Here is a 16,827-nt window from a genome sequence, read left to right as displayed (position 1 = left end):
AATTTCCACAAGCTCCAAATTTTCTCATTTACATATCAGTGCCCTCTAGTGGCAGAGAAGGGAAACTACAGAGGCCCTTTGCTCAACACAAATGCATGGGAATAATTTCTCTTATCGGTAGAAGGCTGTCAGCACCGAAATTATAATGGGGAAAAATATTGCTCATCTTGTTCCATTACAAGGAAAAACAAACAAGGCGGAGTGGCAGAACCAAGGTGCTGCATCCTAGATTAGAAGCATGATGCCAACACAGGCTCGACCTGCAATATTCATGTGTGACAGAAGGCAGGACAAGTGAACCGTGATCATATTGACATTTTATTTGTCTTTACATTTAGAAATATGACCTGTCACAGGAGGGAACATTTTTTAGGAGCAAAATCTGTGCACTTCACTTCTTTTTTTTTACATGTCTACAATGACTGCTAATCAACTAATTTAAGAAACTCAGTAAATATACAAAGACATATTTCCCTGTGACAAATAACCTCTGACTCACTTTAAAGTTAGGCATCAATGTGACTTTGCTCCTACTGCCTTTTTAACGTTTCTGCCTTTCATATCATAAGCACAGGCTACATTAGAGCATTTCACTTAGAAAATAAACTAAATGTGTTATTAACAGCACCAGAAGAGGTAGACAGGCATGGAACTCCATTGCTCTTTTATAGAGGCTTACAGTAGCAGACCTTCCACTGATGTTTTTAATATGTATGATGTTATTTTATTAACATTATTAATATTATTAATTTAAATAGGCACTCCGGGGATTCAGTTTTTTGTTACTATATTAAATAAGGTGATTGCGGTTACTTTTAAATGAAGTGACTTGTGAGAGACATTTAAAAAATAAGAACAGGAACAGGAACAGGAAAAATAAATGTGTCAGAAGACAAGATATACTGAATTCTAAAAAATGTGTTTTTAGAAACACAAGTGTTCTTTACCGACAGAAAAACAGAAATCAAAACATAAATAAAAGCAAATATCATGTATGTGGCCATTGTTACAATTATACTGTATGGATCAGCACTGCTCAGCAGAAAATCTATGGCACCTCAAAATATAAAAATAAGCTTCTACTGAGGATTGCATGATGCACTCATAAAATAGAAAAAAAAGGCCCTCTGACCAGTACAGCCTTAAATTACAGCTGATATAGAACTTTTGAGTTAAAAAAGAAAAGCCAAAAACAAGCACAGAGGACGGACTCCATAAAATACATTATTATTGCCCGATAAAAAATCTATAGGCGCTTCCTGGTGCTGATGCAGTGATGTACTCAAGAGTACACTTCCTGTCTGTATCAGGATCCTATGGAAAAACCACAAACCACAGGAAACACCTAACACGCGACACTGTATCCGAGCTTTTGAATGCAGTGACATTGATTCTGTTACAGTTTGATATCATTTAAGATGCAACTAGGCAGATATTTCTACTGTATATATCAGAGTTGAAGTATTTTCATATGATATAAAAATACACTTGTGTAGAATCCTGTGTTACAGCACCGGCTGCTGAAGTTAAGTTGGTCCCCTTTTTCTCCACAGTTCAGTCATCAGGCTTGTCTCTGCTTCAGTCCACTTTATCGCACACTTGCAAGACTTTCTGGTTGAAGTCTTCTGGCTGGTCAGCATATACATAGTGTCCGGCTCCACGGATAGTCTGCGGGGAAGATGGAGAACAGGATTATTACTATACAAAGAGAAGGTTTTCACCGGAGAGTACTGTGTCTTTGGTTTATCGCTTTTTAAGCAAAGATAGAACGAGATTTTAAAACGTTTCCAGTAAAAACAATGTTATCACAAATCAAGTATTCTGAAGTAGTATGGATCTCAAGAGATTGGAATTACCTTTTTTGTGGGAAATATCAATTTTATACCAAATTCTTAAATATATGAAGGTGATGGTGAAGGAGGGAAGGGGGTCATACTGTAGAAATATAAAGTGTGTAATTGGGGTAGGGATAATTATTTATTTTTTTAATGCATTATTTTGTAATCCTTAGTAATCCCACCCTTTTCATTTTATTATCTACTTCTTCTTTTCTTAGTCCATTTATCTTCTTTGACTTGTTGTCAAAATAAGACTCTTGTCACGCTGTCACATGATGACACATGAGAAAACATCTCACATGAGATTATTCTGACACATTTCTTACCGTGTGGGACATTTTTAAAGTATAATTAAAGAGAAATACAAAAAACCTTTCATAAAGGATGTACGAACAGAACATGCACCAACACCGCTGGTAGAATTACATTTCTAACCGCAGAACTTTAAAATGATTACTTGATAGGAATTTATCGCTGTTTTCCTGTGAGTCCTTGCTATGAAGGAAGTTTTAAAATCACAAAATAGTCAATTATAAAACTGAATATAATATAAATAATAATATAAAAATCTGTTTTTTTACATTTTATTAAAACAACTACTCCTCTGTCGTAAAAAACTACACACCACACAATGCCAAACATACAAAATCACTTGATCCTGTTTTTATGTCCCAGTGGTTATACAGGAAACATGTGACTATCGTAAAAGAGCGGACTTTAAGTTGATTAGTGAGTCCAGTCGCAGGGAAAGAATAACTACTGCATGCAGCCATTTTAGCATGTCTTTTCTAGGATTTAAGGAACAGGAGCTGAAAAAATATTAAGTCAGTCTGCTGAACTGATAGGCTGTATGTAAAAGGCTGAATGTTATAATATTTTAATAATAGCAGTATGACAGCTACATGGGAGTCCGAGTGAGGTTTAGAGAAGGCGGTTTTGTTTCAGTACACACAGTATATAACCATAGTATCAATCACTGAGGCATACACAGACACAGGTATATTCCCTAGGAAACATTTTGGTTTCCCTGGAAACAGAGAACTCATTTACCCTTGTATGAACACAAGTGTTATCTGACACATTTCAATTGCTCCCCCCCCATTATATCGATTATCATTCAACTTACTATGATCTCCACATGAGAGTGTGGCCTAGTGTCTTTGATGGTCCTGCCGGAGTTGCTGTCTATGCTGGAGCGGGATCCATACACGATGGTGAGGGGGATCTTCGGCAGCAGCTGGTCCATCCTCTGCAGCATTGGTCTCGTAGCCCAGCCGTAGGGAATGCTCATATTCTTAAAGGCAGTTTCTCCACTGTGACAATAGAGACATTAACATCATTAATAATCGACTGCAACAAAGGTAATGGATAAACTGCTTTCATCGCCGTTATTAAGAAAAAGCAGCAGTAATTAGCACTTTGAGATTGCTGAATGTAAAGTGCAATACAAATAAAATGTATTATTATTTATTATTATTAATGAGGCTCAACAGGGAAACAGAAACTGACCTCGGGGTTTGCACGTTCAGGTGGTAGATGTACTCTGATACAGTGTTGTCGCTGAACATGGAGGAGAACTTCCTCTTGAAGTCGGGTCTCAGAGTCTGGACCAGAGAGGGCCCTGCAGGGGGGGCACGCTCAAGTGTCAATGCCAAGCATGTAGCTGTTAAAAGACGAGGCTGCCTTATTACATCTGACGTGATTAATAACAGCTGGGACGGTTGTAGAGCATGTAGCGCCCGATAATGTAATAATTTCCTGAAAATGTAATATTTGCACCTAACTGGATGAAAAATGAAATAACACATAATGTAATAAAACAAGATTGAATCGACTGCTTTGCCTTCATCACTCGCTTGTGTTACGTTAGTCATCCACTGCAGTTTTTGTCATCTTCTGTTGGTATCTAATCTGAGATCAACTCTGGCCTGATGGACGATCCTTGCACATCGACCAATCAGCATGGGTATGGACGGGATCATTTCCAGTTGATAGAGATTTTAGTTCAATGCATTGTTGCAGGTTACAACGCAACACTTGCCGTCTGTCGCAAATTTAAAATTCTACATAAACAAAACATGAAACTGGTGTCAAATGTAAGTGTTTTCAGTAGGCTCACATGACACTACAAGTATTATAAATTTTGTGTACTTCGATCAGGTTACGGTGTGTGTAAGTGTTATAACATTTTCAGGCGTCATTATTGGGAAATTATTACATTATTGGATGCTACATAACCATGCCTCTTTTGTCTTTACAAAGCTTTAATTCAACGGTCAACCTTATCACTCATTCAGCGCATTTCTACTGCAAACATTTTCACATTTCCAATTCATTTTCTCTCTTACACATCCCTCTCATTTTCATACTTCATCTTTTAATATGCAGTTAAATTGTCACTTATATTTAAATTGATACTACTAAGTTGCTATACTCTTACTTGTCTAGCCACATTTTTATTCCCTGTATCCTTTTATGCTGCAGCCACTATCCAATACCCCTCCAGGTTCATTAAGGCTCAGTCGAATCTTATTGATAGTAACAGGTTGTGTGTCTTTGCTGGCAGCGCTGTGCTAGTGTGCTATCTTTAACAACATTATTGTCCCAGTCTGTCTTACCTAGTGGTCCAACCAGTCTCAGCCCAGCCAGGGGGTTGAAGGGACTGAACATGGCCCCTAGGGCTTTGATCCATACCGGGATGGGACGGTCTGCCTCTACTGTGCCCGGGTGCTCAGGGAAACCCCAGGGCTCCACCAGCACTATGTGTTTTACTCTGCAGACCAGAGGCAAAGACATTAAAATACACATTCATATGCTATTTGGGTTATTTCATGTTTTGTTATATTGACCAACAAATATAACTTGATTCAAGGAAATAGTTCAACTTCTTTTTGGGAAATTCGCTTATTTGCTTTCATGATGTTTTGGAGTTTGATGACAAGATGGATAGCAAGCTAATGTTTGTTGTAATTTATGTGTCAACTTTATGGTATATTTTGGGCAGGCCCAGCAGCTCACTGAGTAAGCTAGTTCATAATCTGCAGTTTGTTTGTTGAGTTTGACGATTCATCTTTCAAAATGCAAAATGTTTCCATCTTTAAGAGTTTTAATGTGCATGTGCGGTTTATCTTGGTGTCATGTTTTTGTGCCCGTTTATAGTCTTAACCATCACTGAGGTGGTTGTTAACTTCTTGTCTCTTGTGATGAACGTCATTAAAGAGTTGACATCACTGAGCGCTGCTTTCCTGTGCTGGTTTCTACTTGAAGAATGAATGAATAACAGACATTCAGTCATTCATCTCTTCTATCCAGTCACACCAACCTCACATGCACTGGCTAATAGCAAGGGAACAGTATGAACACACTGCCCACGCATCAGAAACAATCCTGCATCACATTGTCTAACATTACACATGGTAAGCACAAATTATCTTTAGGCCCAAATTTTGTAACTTTTTATGTGGTCCTGCAGCTAAACAGCAAACTCTGTGTTTAGGCCACAAAATGATAATTTCAGCCTTAATAAGGACATACTGTATCGTCCTGATTACTAACTAACTCGTGTTCGAACATAAAGGCTTTTTGGAACACTGAGATAACAATACAAGAGGACAGGAAGAGGGATTTTTTTTTTTAGCATCACTGATGAGGAGGGCGATAAGAGATTGAGAACATTTTATCAGAGGTCCCTTGGGGAAAGCTGGGTGCCCGCTGGAAGCTCGGAGCTGGAGACGCAGTGGGAGGAGATGATTCAGAAGAGATACAGGAGGACACTGCTGTTATCACAGCTAGCAAGCATCTCTGGGCACACTGCTACAACCGTATCCTGTACACATGCTGGCATGTTTCGTTACAGGCGAGTTAACACTAAAGGGCACAATCATTAAGTCAGTTTTCACCTTCTAGGCATGGTCTGCTTCTTTCTTCTTTTGTTTATGAACAGTCAGGATCATTTTGCCCCATTACTTAACTTGGGTCGTGATTAAAAAATCTTAATTTAAGGTCCACTTATTCACTTATTCTGGGACTTTCGACAATATCACATGAACTTCTTTAGCAGATTAAACCTGCTTTAACAGATTTTTTTGGCAGTGGGAAGTTGAAACATTGAGTTATCTTCATCTTTTAAGTTGATATGGTGATGATTCATTGGGAGTCTTTGTGTTTGTGTCCCCGTGATGAAAGTGATTCAATATCCTCTCTTTTTGCTCTGTTTTTGGTCTCTACGGATTCCCGAGGGAAACATCTTTCACTTCAGCTGCTCATTTCTCCACCATGTTCACCAGCTAGTTTAGCTGTGTCTGTCTGCTGTTTGCTGCTGAGCAGGTAGTGTACAGAGGCTTTTTAGTCAGTTGAGAATGAACAAAAACGGTAAAATCTTGGGTCAGACGGCAAAATAATGAGCCGAAACTCTGGGGAGCTGCAGATTCTGCGGCTCAGTCTCTGTAGCTTTGTTGCTACAATGGACACCTTTAACATTGCCACATTCTCAGTTGTTAGGGAACTGTGCATGTTCATAGTTTTCCGCTCAGCACATTCAGGACAGATTCATTTTTGGGTGTTTGTTTTAAACTTGAAAAATATCCCACTTGGTGTGGTGCTTATAGCCTTCATTGGGTATGACGATGTAAACCAAAACTTTGAAAATAAATAAACCTGCAATATCCAAGAGCTCTTTGAGTTCTATTCAACATCTCTCTGATATACCGCATTACGGTGGCATAGAGCCCTTTCGTTTTTTTTTTGGGACAACTATTTTTTTAATCAATGTCATGTTTCCTCGAAAACTATCTCGGTGAGTCCACATTACTGATAGCAGTGGATGCCATAATTGTGAAAACAGACCCAAGTTGTAATAAAACCAGTTATCCCCTAAATGTATAGTGACAGACTTGCCACCAACATGAATATAAAACATTTTTATTTAATATATTCTTGTTTCATGCGTTAAATCTGCCAGTCATCTATGAACTTTATATGGACTGTGTAATAATAATAAGCCTCTAATGTAATTGCAGCATTTAAAGTGGTGGGCCTAATGAATTATTAATGTCTATCATATTTACATATAATCATATCATGACAAAATTCTTTAATTGAGATAATGTATGACAGAATTATTGTTTATAATTGAACAAATTACTAATATGAAATGCTAAAAATCACAAGCAGGATCTTAACTTTGTACCAGTGCTTTTCCAATTGATTTGTCATTTTTTTTAAGCAAAAACATTGTTTTAACATGTTCTGAACATTTTACTGACCTTTCTGTGATAATTATCACAATATTAATTTTGTGTCCATCACCCACCTAACAAGTTATCGACTGAACAACAATTAAAAGAGTGAGCTCCTCTAAAAAGTGCATAGCTCTCACCTATAAGATTAATCTAGTAAAACGTGAAATGTCAAGATTTTGATCTTAAAATATTACAAACCCTGCCATCTTCCACCTCTCTGTGTCAGTCAGTATAACATATCTGCTGTTTTTTCAGCCTAAACTAGTGTCTTGTGTCTTTGCCTTCGATATACCATTCATTACACCAAATGCAACTCATATCAACAAGATCAGCAGCAAAGCACAAAAGATCCCTTTAAAATGAAAATCAAAACAACCAAGCAGTGCGATAAGAGAAATCCCATAATCTGCACCCACCTGCCAGGGTATTTAATGGAGTATGACACTGCCAGGTATCCTCCCAGGTTGTGTCCCAGCAGTATCATGGACTCCAGACCCATTTTAGCTCTCCACTGCTCAATAGACTCCACAAACTGGTCCTCTGCCTCCTGGGCGTCTGTGGAGAACAGAGGCCTGCTGCTCTGTCCGAAGCCCAGCAGGTCTACGGCGAAGATGGGCCGACGCTGGGAGAGAGTATCCAGGTTCTGAGCCCAAAGGCCAACGCCGCCTCCGAATCCATGGAGCAGAACCATGGGGGTTTTATCTTTGACACGGTCACTACCAACGGCCAGCGTCCATAGCCGGTGGCCACTGGAGATGGGGACGTACCATTTTGAGAAAGTGCTGTCTACACCTGAAAAGAAAGGGAAAACCGAATGAGAGGAATGTCGAGCCAAAAAGTAATGTTAAATAATGGTGCAATTATTAACACAAAGTCTATCTGCCAAAATTGTCAACTTTTCAGTGGGTGTGTCTAGTATGAATGAGTGAGTTAATGGTCACCGTTGGATGGCGATGAAGGTAGTTCCTGCTCACACTGTACAAAAATTGCTTACAGTAGGAATTAAGCTGGATCATACAATCGTTACTCTTCTTTTCACTGATAGAGTTCCCACATTTTGACAGTCATATGAGGAAACGAAAAGTTAGAGAGGCTGATCCTTACATCGCAGCATCCTGTCCTCTGCACTCTGTAGCTGGATCTGAGAAGTAGGACACCATGACGGCAGCCAGTTGGGGATCCAGCACCACCTACACACACCGAAAAACTCAACTTATGAACTGCAGAAATGACATGGTGTCACTGCAATGTGGGACTATGCTAAAAGGGGCTGTACTCGTCATTCAGAACATTAATATAGCAGCAAACAACTATTTTCTATGGAAAGATATAATGGGGTATTGGCGTCCTGCATGTCGGTAACAGTACGGCAGTATGAGGACTGAATGTAAGCATTTATTGTGTTTAAGAGTGTCATATCTAATCTGATCATCTGACTTCTGCATCAGCTACTCAGTGTGTGTTACTCTGTGTAAAACATAAAGCAGAGGGTGTTTCCCCGTCCCATACACATGCTCTTTGGACACAGTGTGGTGTGACACAGGGAACAGAACGAAAACATTGATGATGAAATTGGTCTTTCAGTTATTTTATTTAATCTCTGCTTCATGAAGAAAACAATAAAATACTTAATTTTCAACATAATGTTCTTTTTATTAAATTCATCCGACTCTCGCCGGATGAATTTTGTTCCACCTTGCTTCCACCTAGATGCACGGAGCTAGGCGGAACAAAATTATCTGGCGAGAGACTGGCTAGCAGAATTGTGAGATGGGATGAACAAAATATGAGAAACAACTCTCAGTCTCAGTCAATATTTTGGCTACAAAACATCATCTTTGCTCCACTAGTAGCCAACATTAAGTCAGACTTTCAGCGTTGGAGCACTCTACCCATTTCATTCTCAATGCGTTAAGGAGCAGTTTCTGTATGTTTTTTTAATGCCTTCCTCTATTTTTACCTTTTATTTTCTCAAACTGACTCAGGCATCTATTACATGACTAGTCCAAGAAACAGTGGCCAAAACAAATAGACTGGACCCGACATGAACCCCAAATGTTTATGTCCAAGACTGACCGGAGCCCGAACCGGGGCAGCAGTTCTGGGCCCGAGCCCGATTTAAAAATCAGAATTTTTATGTCTGTTTTATCAAGTATGTGAGTTTAATAAATCTCCAAAAACAAACAGATTTTAGCCCAAGGAAACTTTGAGAAATTACAGACTGATTTGGCCAAACCCGGCATGCTAGTGGCAACCCTTTGTCTATTTTTTATGCACTGCCTGTTTTAATGTCTTATCTGTTCTTCTCCCTGAATGATTGTCTATGTTTCTACACAATATTATCGGCATGTTGCAGTCTACTTTACATGTATTTGAATTTTCCTTCCCAGTTTCTTTTTTGGCAGCACCATAAACCACAGCCTCTGTAATGAGCATAAGGAGTTTCAATAAAAACTGTACATTATTTATAACCTTTAGGATTTATTGCAGGGCTGTTGTATTAGACTGATCTAAGTGTAGTCATTGTAGGTGTAACTAATGAATTGGCAATTGAGGGTATTTAAATATAATGTTTGCCAATTGCAGGGAAGTTCATTATGTGGTGCTCCAGTAAGACTAATTGCTTGTTTAAACAATGTCACAGGTGTGAATGAAATACTAATGTAATTGTGGGAATCAATAAGATTCTTAATTAAATGCTTTGCTTTTTCTGGAGCTGATGATGAAAGCAGCTAACGAGTGAGACATCTCCCTTCCTTCTCATCTCTGCTGCGAGTTGCACATGCACAGTACCGATTGGGCAGCTGTCCGACAAGAACTGGTGAGTGAAGTGTCCATAGCATAGCATTTCTGCTTACTGCAGACACATTTAGGTTAACCAACGCATCTATCTGCTGCTGTGATGAAGTCAACAGTCCATGGACTCAAGCGACCTGTGTGATGTTGCGCCGGAATGATGTTCATTATATTCATAACATCCATGGATGTGAATATAAATGTATATGTGGCCTGAATATGATGAATAAAAAGAAACATGCTGCCTCTGTCTGATTTTTTTAAAAGTAATTTATTTAATAAGTAATGAGTGACTACTGAGTAACTATTCACTTTTATGTATCACTTTACATGGGGTGACACAAAAACAGTAACTAATGTTTAAGTAATTAATGAGTCATTATTGACTAGTTGTGTGGCACTCACCAGATATTTCAGGGATATTCAGTAACAACTCGTGAAGACAGTGGTCAGTAAAACTGAGTCACAGATATTCATAAACTAATCATGATTTATTGATTTATTAATACAGCATCTCCCATTCAGTTTCTGATTTGTTGCCTGGTAACTACTCAAATTGAGTGGCCCTTATGTTACGTGGCTGATCAATGGATCGGACTCTGCTCATAGATCACTCTGCACTGTGAAGGTCAAACATCCAGGTGAAGGAACAATAAAACAATTAAAGGGGCTGCAGTCTTCAGCATGTGATGGGACCAGACTTACTTTATTGTGGTGTCCACGTAGCCCCACACACTGCTGACCAGACTGTGAGCACCAACAACAGACATCATTCTCTGAACAAGCCTGAAGAAAATGAAACAAAGAGTGATGGGGGGCAAAGAACACTGAGCAGTCACTGCTGTTGTAAATGATGGTTGTCAGGAGGTGACACATGTATACAACAGAAGCACAAAACGTCAATCCCCTAGCCAGTGGTGTAAGAAGTAATCTGAGCTTTTGCTTAAGAAAAAGTAGTAATACCACACGGTAGAAATAATCTGTTACAAGTCCTTCACTCAAAATGTTACTTAAGTAAAAGTACAAAAGTATTAGCATCAAAATGTACTTAAAGTACAAAAAGTAAAAGTACTCATTATACAGAGTGGCCCATTTCAGAATATTATATTATCAGATTGTAATTATTGATATATCAACTAATATATCACTTTAATGTTGCAGCTGATAAAAGTTTGGGCTATTTTATTTACTCTACTTACTGCTGTGTAGCTTAATCTATAACAATATATGCTATTCCATTTGTCGACACGATTTTGTATTGATAATTTGAATCTGTAAAGTAACTAAGTACAATAAAAAAAGTACAATATTTCCTCTGAAATCCAGTGGAGTAGAAGTATAAAGTAGTATAAAATGGAGATACTCAAGTAAAGTACAGGTAGTTCAAAAATGTACAGTACCTGAGTAAAAGTACTTAGTTACTTTCCACCCCTGCCCCTATCCTAGTTTTATGGATCATATTCAAACTATGCAAACAGTCATCTGTGGCTGATACAAACTTACTACAAGAGGCAAAGAAAACTCTATCTGACAGCACGTTTGTCCTTTAGTGTCATAGAAATACCTTATTCTAGTATGTGTGTATGTGTTTGTTTACCATAGAGTGTTTACCTGAACTTCAGGGCAAACACACACACTGCACTAACAGATTTACTTTGCAGGTATGTATTCCAGACTTACACAGAATCGGATACAACACATTGGATGTGACATATTGAATATCGCTTATATTTGTGTAAAGTTACATACTTGTTTGGAGGAAACACTCACCCTCTGTCGCCTGTCACCGCTTGCTCGTGCTCGGCCATACTGCGACACCAACCCGCGGTCACATGGACTCTGACGTAGCTTCGAGTGATTGGAGACGTTTGGTTTGTTGTGTGGGATAACTCCGCCGGGCGGTGCCTCCATAGTTCCCCGTGACTCTTCTGTCCCCGCTCACCACAGTGTCTCTTTTGTCAGCATTAAACAAGCGCACCTGCGGAAGTAGCTTTTCTAAACATTTCCTAAACATTTCCCAGCAAAGGAGAGAGAGAGAGCTGGTGAGTAGCTGTGGGCTAAATTGGATGAATAGTTCTCTTTTACGTGTATTGGACGTGACACAGAGGATTTGGTTTGCGCTGACAGCTTTTTGCGACACTAACATGTTACATTTGTGTTAGGAGTCAAACGTGAAAGTCACCAAGTGTTAGTTGTTTACCTTTGACGTGTAGGCGGACTTTCCCATCTTCATTCAACATTCAAAGTCACCGATATCTTTAGAAAAGGGTTTTCTCCACTTTCTCTTAAAATGTCTAATTTATTCTCTAGTGTCAGCCTTAAACCATTCCTCCTTTCATTCTTTCTGAAGTGCCTGTCAGAGACATGTTGTAAGTGTATGGAAGTAAATCTTTGTTAAATATGGAGAATGAGCAGAACTCCGCCATCTAGTGTCTCAAGATCGTAGTCGCAACAACAAAAAATAGTTCCAGCACTCGGGTTGCCAGGTTGGGCAGACCCGGCCCAGTAGCCTACAGGAGACCGGAGTCTGTTTGAACCTGTTTGAACCCATCCTCTCCGGCAAATCGCACCATAAAAGGAGTTTGACTGACAGTTAGCGTTAGCCTTTAGCATTAGCCGTTACAGCTAAGTAAACGTTACAGTTAGCTTACCGATCAAGGAGAAACGTAGCCATTTCGGCGTGCGTTTTAATGCCGTTGAACTCCTTTATCTCAGTCCATCGTGTGAATTCTTGGCCTATATCGACTCTAGTTTTTGCCCGTCTCCGGTCACTCAGCTGCTGGGACAAATAAGCAGCTGCAGAATTGGCAAACTCCATTTCCCCCAGACCAGCCTACAGTAGCTGCACCCAACAACAGACAACCCTGGCAACCCATAATGCTGGCAGCTATTGACTGGTACAGTGTAAACTGAATGTGACAGAAAGTCATTGTCAAACCTGTAAATTAGAAAAAATATATAATAATTCAGACTAAATATATTTTTTTATGGAAAAGCAATACACTAATTCTGTACCCCTCAAAACGCCCGGTGGGTTTATTATTACTATTTTTTTAAATGTAGCTTTTAATGAAGATTCTACATATTCAACCTTTAATGTTGAATTTTATAACTTTCAGTTTAAAACATTGAATTTTAAACATTGTATTTTTCTTCTGAATTTGGTGCATTGAATTCTTTAATCTTGAATTCATGAACATGAGTTAAGTTCAGAGTCAAAACATTCAGACACATATTTTCAATTCATAAATATTCAGTTCTAGAAATTCAACAGCTTTTTAATTTCAAAATCCGATGACACAGATTTACTTCCATACGGGTGACATTAATGTCAAGTTGTGACAAAATATTGGGAATTTTTAATATAATATATTTTAAATTCCTTGCACATAGGGCCACACAGATGTTTTCAATTTCAGCGGATTATTCATCTGCTCAGGTTGAAAATTGAGAAATGAGCAATATGATACACAGTAAATTGCACCACAAAAGGGGAAATTCATTATACAGTATGAATAAAAAGAAGATAAAGTAGATTAACTGATATGACTTCAAGGAAGTTCATCAAATACATTGTTGCAACAGTCTATAAATCTGTTGATTTTTTATTATTTATCAGGGAAAGGGATTTAAAAAGCGACTTTCAAATTTTAATTTCCAAAAAAAAGAAAAGAAAATAAGGGTTGAGAACCTACAAATCTGTATCTCAGGCTGAAGTTCGGAACTTAGTCCCGAGAAGAGGTTTAATTAGGAGAAATAGGTGAAAACACCTTTGGGTGGATGGGTGCAGGGATAAATCAGTTTTGCTGTATACCGTGGTGTATTTACATACTTGCATAAAAAATGGTTTCAAGTTCCAATGAAATTAAAAAAAGCATTCATTAAAACAAAAACCCTGTCTGTTTTCATCCCTTTAAGGGTCACTGTAATTGATAATAATAATAGTGTTATATCATGATACGGATACGAAAACCCCAAACTACTGCAACCCTATTGGTGTGCAGGTCCTAACAGAACACAGTAGTATACCAGCAGTTTGTTTAGGTATTTGCATTCAGTTTTTGCTCCTCTGACCGCAACGTTGATTAATGCATCCATCATCCATCTGTCTGTCACAGTTTAGAGAAGGGTCTGGATATCTCAACAGTGCTGGTGAGACCCTGAATGATTCAGGGCAGGTGCTTAGTGGTGAGCTTGGAATTACCCCAGGTCCCAATGTGGGGAAGGCCCACAAAAAGCCTGGAATTAAAAGTTTTGCTTTATCTTCAATATAAGTTTTTTAAGAAGGACAGACTTTAAAAAAAAAATCTAAAACAATATTTGATTTTTGATGCTCACAATGTACCGTGTTTCACAAGTGATAACTTTTAAAATATCAGTTTATAGTGTTTAAAGGGGCTAATAATAATAATGCCAATAAACCTTCTGCAGCATCAGAAACGTTTAATAACTAATAGTTATTAATAAACATTACCTACAGATTTTAGACCAGTCACACCTTGAGTCTGAGAGTGATAGCAGGTTCTTATCCTGTCTTTTCAGTCTGAATAATGGGCCTAACTTATGTTGTGTCTTTGAGTTTCTAAAGTTGTATTATATATATATATATTATGCATGTGTCGCGAAATTGAGTTACTGTAGCACTTGTAGGAAAAATATCATCTTAATCCTTCAAATAAAACATGATTCCAGTAACATGTTATTAGTTTCTCGTGACTACAGTAACCCTTTCTCAGTGTAGGGTTTTGTCTTAGTCTTATGCCCAGGGTATAAGGAAGACAGTAATTACAGTGTGTTGGGGAAGGATTGTGACAAAGTTTCTTAAACATTCACACACCTCATTACTGATAACCATAATAACCAGCACGGATGCATGTGTTTACATGTCAATTCAGTTATTTGCACAGGTACACCAATGGATGTATTACAAATGGAAGCCGGGGGGCTCGGAGGAGCTATAGAGCGTTACAGTTTAATTTCCAAGTTACAGTTTAATTTCCATGTTGGATTAAACCCAGACCTCAAAATCCAACATGGCTGTCTTATTAAATCAGTCATACACACAGTACCGCCCATCTTCTATCCGTGGACATGTTACTACAGTGTTTGTGGGTGCAAAATATCATGTAATGAAATCTAAATCGTATTGATTTGATTGCCTCTTTTACCTTTGCTCGAGCACAGCCATCAGAGCAAACTTCCCACCTGTGTATAATATATATATAAAAATCTAGTGGATAGGTAAGGGTGAAATTCATTTAGAAAGCTCTTGTTCAGCCTTCCCTGAAATAGAGAAAGGCTTTCCAAAGGAGAGGAGTCCAACTACCGACTATTGTTAAGTGATAATAAAATACAAGATACATTTTTAAATACCCAGATTAGGAGATAATGTCTAAGAAACCATTGAAGATTACAGCAACCAGCTATTTGAAAAAGAGGCATTAGTGTTGAAAAAGCGGAATGACCCAATAGATGGATTTTCTTTATAGAGAACAACATGATGACGTTGCATTGTATTGTTGTATGTTGTATGACCTGCATTATCTTTTTCAGTATACAGTTTATACACATTTTATTCTGTAATTACATGATATTGTAAAGCGGGGACAGGACTATATAGGCCAGGGGTGTCAAACATACTGGAACCAGCCTGCCAAAGGGTCCAATCCGGCCCGCGAGATGACTTTGCATTCATAAATTAGAGAAGACATGAACTGCAAATAAAAGTAAATTGAATTGCTATTTAAAAATTTTCCACTGGGGGTTACACACAACACTGTCAAGCAAGTTTTCATGCCCAACCCTAACCGTCACCTTTTGTAGGCTTAAATCGGTCACTCCTACCTGTCACAATTGATTCATCTGTTTTTATCAGATTCTTTTTTTCTGTCACACTATGTTGAGACAAACCAAGATTTTCTCTAGTAAAATTGTTGTAAAGCAGCGATTCATTTCTACTTTTACACCCAAATTAAAGTTGGTGGGCGTGGCAGCTGAAGCTCGCTGCGCCGCTTGTGACGTGGAACGTAACCCACAGCAGCCTTCAGACTCCTAACTACACGCATACACACACACACACACACACACACACACACACACACACACACACACACACACACACACACACACACACACACACACACACACACACACACACACACACACACACACACACGTGTCATCTCTAATCTAATCTGACTGTTCACAGATCAGCCCTGAGGCAGGAACAGAGCCGCTTCCTTCACAGACACAGATCCGGGTGAGTACTGAGTTTAACTGTGAAGTAGTCGGTTACGGTGTCATCGCCCCTGCGGACTTTCGCAGACGCCGCTTTTCCGGCACTACTTTCCTACTAAAGTCGTGTTTCTGCCACGCGTAGCTCCTACACCAGCCCCTCCCTTTCTGTCAGCTGTTTCTGTCAGTAGACTGTATCTGCCATCTGTTCTCCAGGCCACCTCCTTCATAATGTATGGCTGTGGAAAACATCCATTCGCCCCGTACAGTAGATCACGGTTGCACTACTCGATAGCTGGGAGTGCACTGTGCATACCTAGGTTGTGACATTTCCAGAGTATACACTTTGACTTTACGCTGATGACTCATCCTTCCTTGTTGTGGGCAAATGTCTGTTTAGCTTCTCTTTAGGTGGGCTTTTTATGAAAGATAGATGAATAGCGCCCCCACGTCCCAAAATATGTAGAAACCCCTATGTTGTTTTAAAGATGGAAATGTGGGCGGACCTTTGCGCAATATGTCCAAAATCTTCCATCTCCATACTGGTAATTTCATATCTTGATAATGACATATATCTCAATATAACATTTCATAAATAAATATGAAATAACCAAAGTATATTTGTTGTGTACTGGGAAATTAATACTTCTTAAGAACTTAAGAACAAAATTAACATAAATGGTTCAAGTGAAAATTTAGAAGAATTAAACACATTACAT

At 38.7% G+C, this 16,827-nt stretch overlaps 2 protein-coding genes across 5 annotated transcripts in view; one reads left to right on the top strand and one right to left on the bottom strand.

Annotated features, from left to right (window-relative positions):
- Positions 1-323: 323 nt before the first annotated feature.
- On the bottom strand, positions 324-11,674 carry abhd5a (abhydrolase domain containing 5, lysophosphatidic acid acyltransferase a). Its single transcript, XM_083917779.1, has 8 exons — positions 11,645-11,674; positions 10,580-10,660; positions 8,183-8,268; positions 7,495-7,870; positions 4,457-4,611; positions 3,348-3,459; positions 2,965-3,151; positions 324-1,668 (listed from the first exon to the last, which is right to left on the bottom strand). Exons 2-8 carry the CDS (start codon positions 10,645-10,647, stop codon positions 1,579-1,581), a joined length of 1,074 nt encoding a protein of 357 aa, XP_083773905.1. The 5' UTR covers positions 10,648-10,660; positions 11,645-11,674; the 3' UTR covers positions 324-1,578.
- Positions 11,675-11,854: 180 nt separating this feature from the next.
- ano10a (anoctamin 10a) overlaps positions 11,855-16,827 on the top strand; it is a 35,062-nt gene continuing 30,089 nt past the window's right edge. For 3 of the 4 annotated variants that reach the window (XR_014593314.1, XM_083919079.1, XM_083919077.1), the window contains exon 1: positions 15,931-16,133. The gene's annotated coding sequence lies outside the window, so the exon portion shown is untranslated. Of the gene's footprint in view, positions 11,917-15,930; positions 16,134-16,827 lie in introns of those variants that run through there. The other variant, XM_083919078.1, reaches the window with a different exon arrangement.

Source organism: Echiichthys vipera, assembly GCF_963691815.1.
Source record: "Echiichthys vipera genome assembly, chromosome: 8".
Lineage (NCBI taxonomy): Eukaryota > Metazoa > Chordata > Actinopteri > Perciformes > Trachinidae > Echiichthys > Echiichthys vipera.
Note: the sequence above shows the minus strand (reverse complement) of the source record. Positions and strands in the feature narration are given on the sequence as shown.

Coding starts and splice junctions, on each gene's coding strand:
- abhd5a (XM_083917779.1), bottom strand. CDS start 10,647: ATGATGTCTGTTGTTGGTGCTCACAGTCTGGTCAGCAGTGTGTGGGGC. Junction 3,460..4,456: donor GAGACTGGTTGGACCACTAG/GTAAGACAGACT, acceptor CCCCCCCTGCAG/GGCCCTCTCTGGTCCAGACT. Junction 3,152..3,347: donor CTGAACGTGCAAACCCCGAG/GTCAGTTTCTGT, acceptor CTATTGTCACAG/TGGAGAAACTGCCTTTAAGA.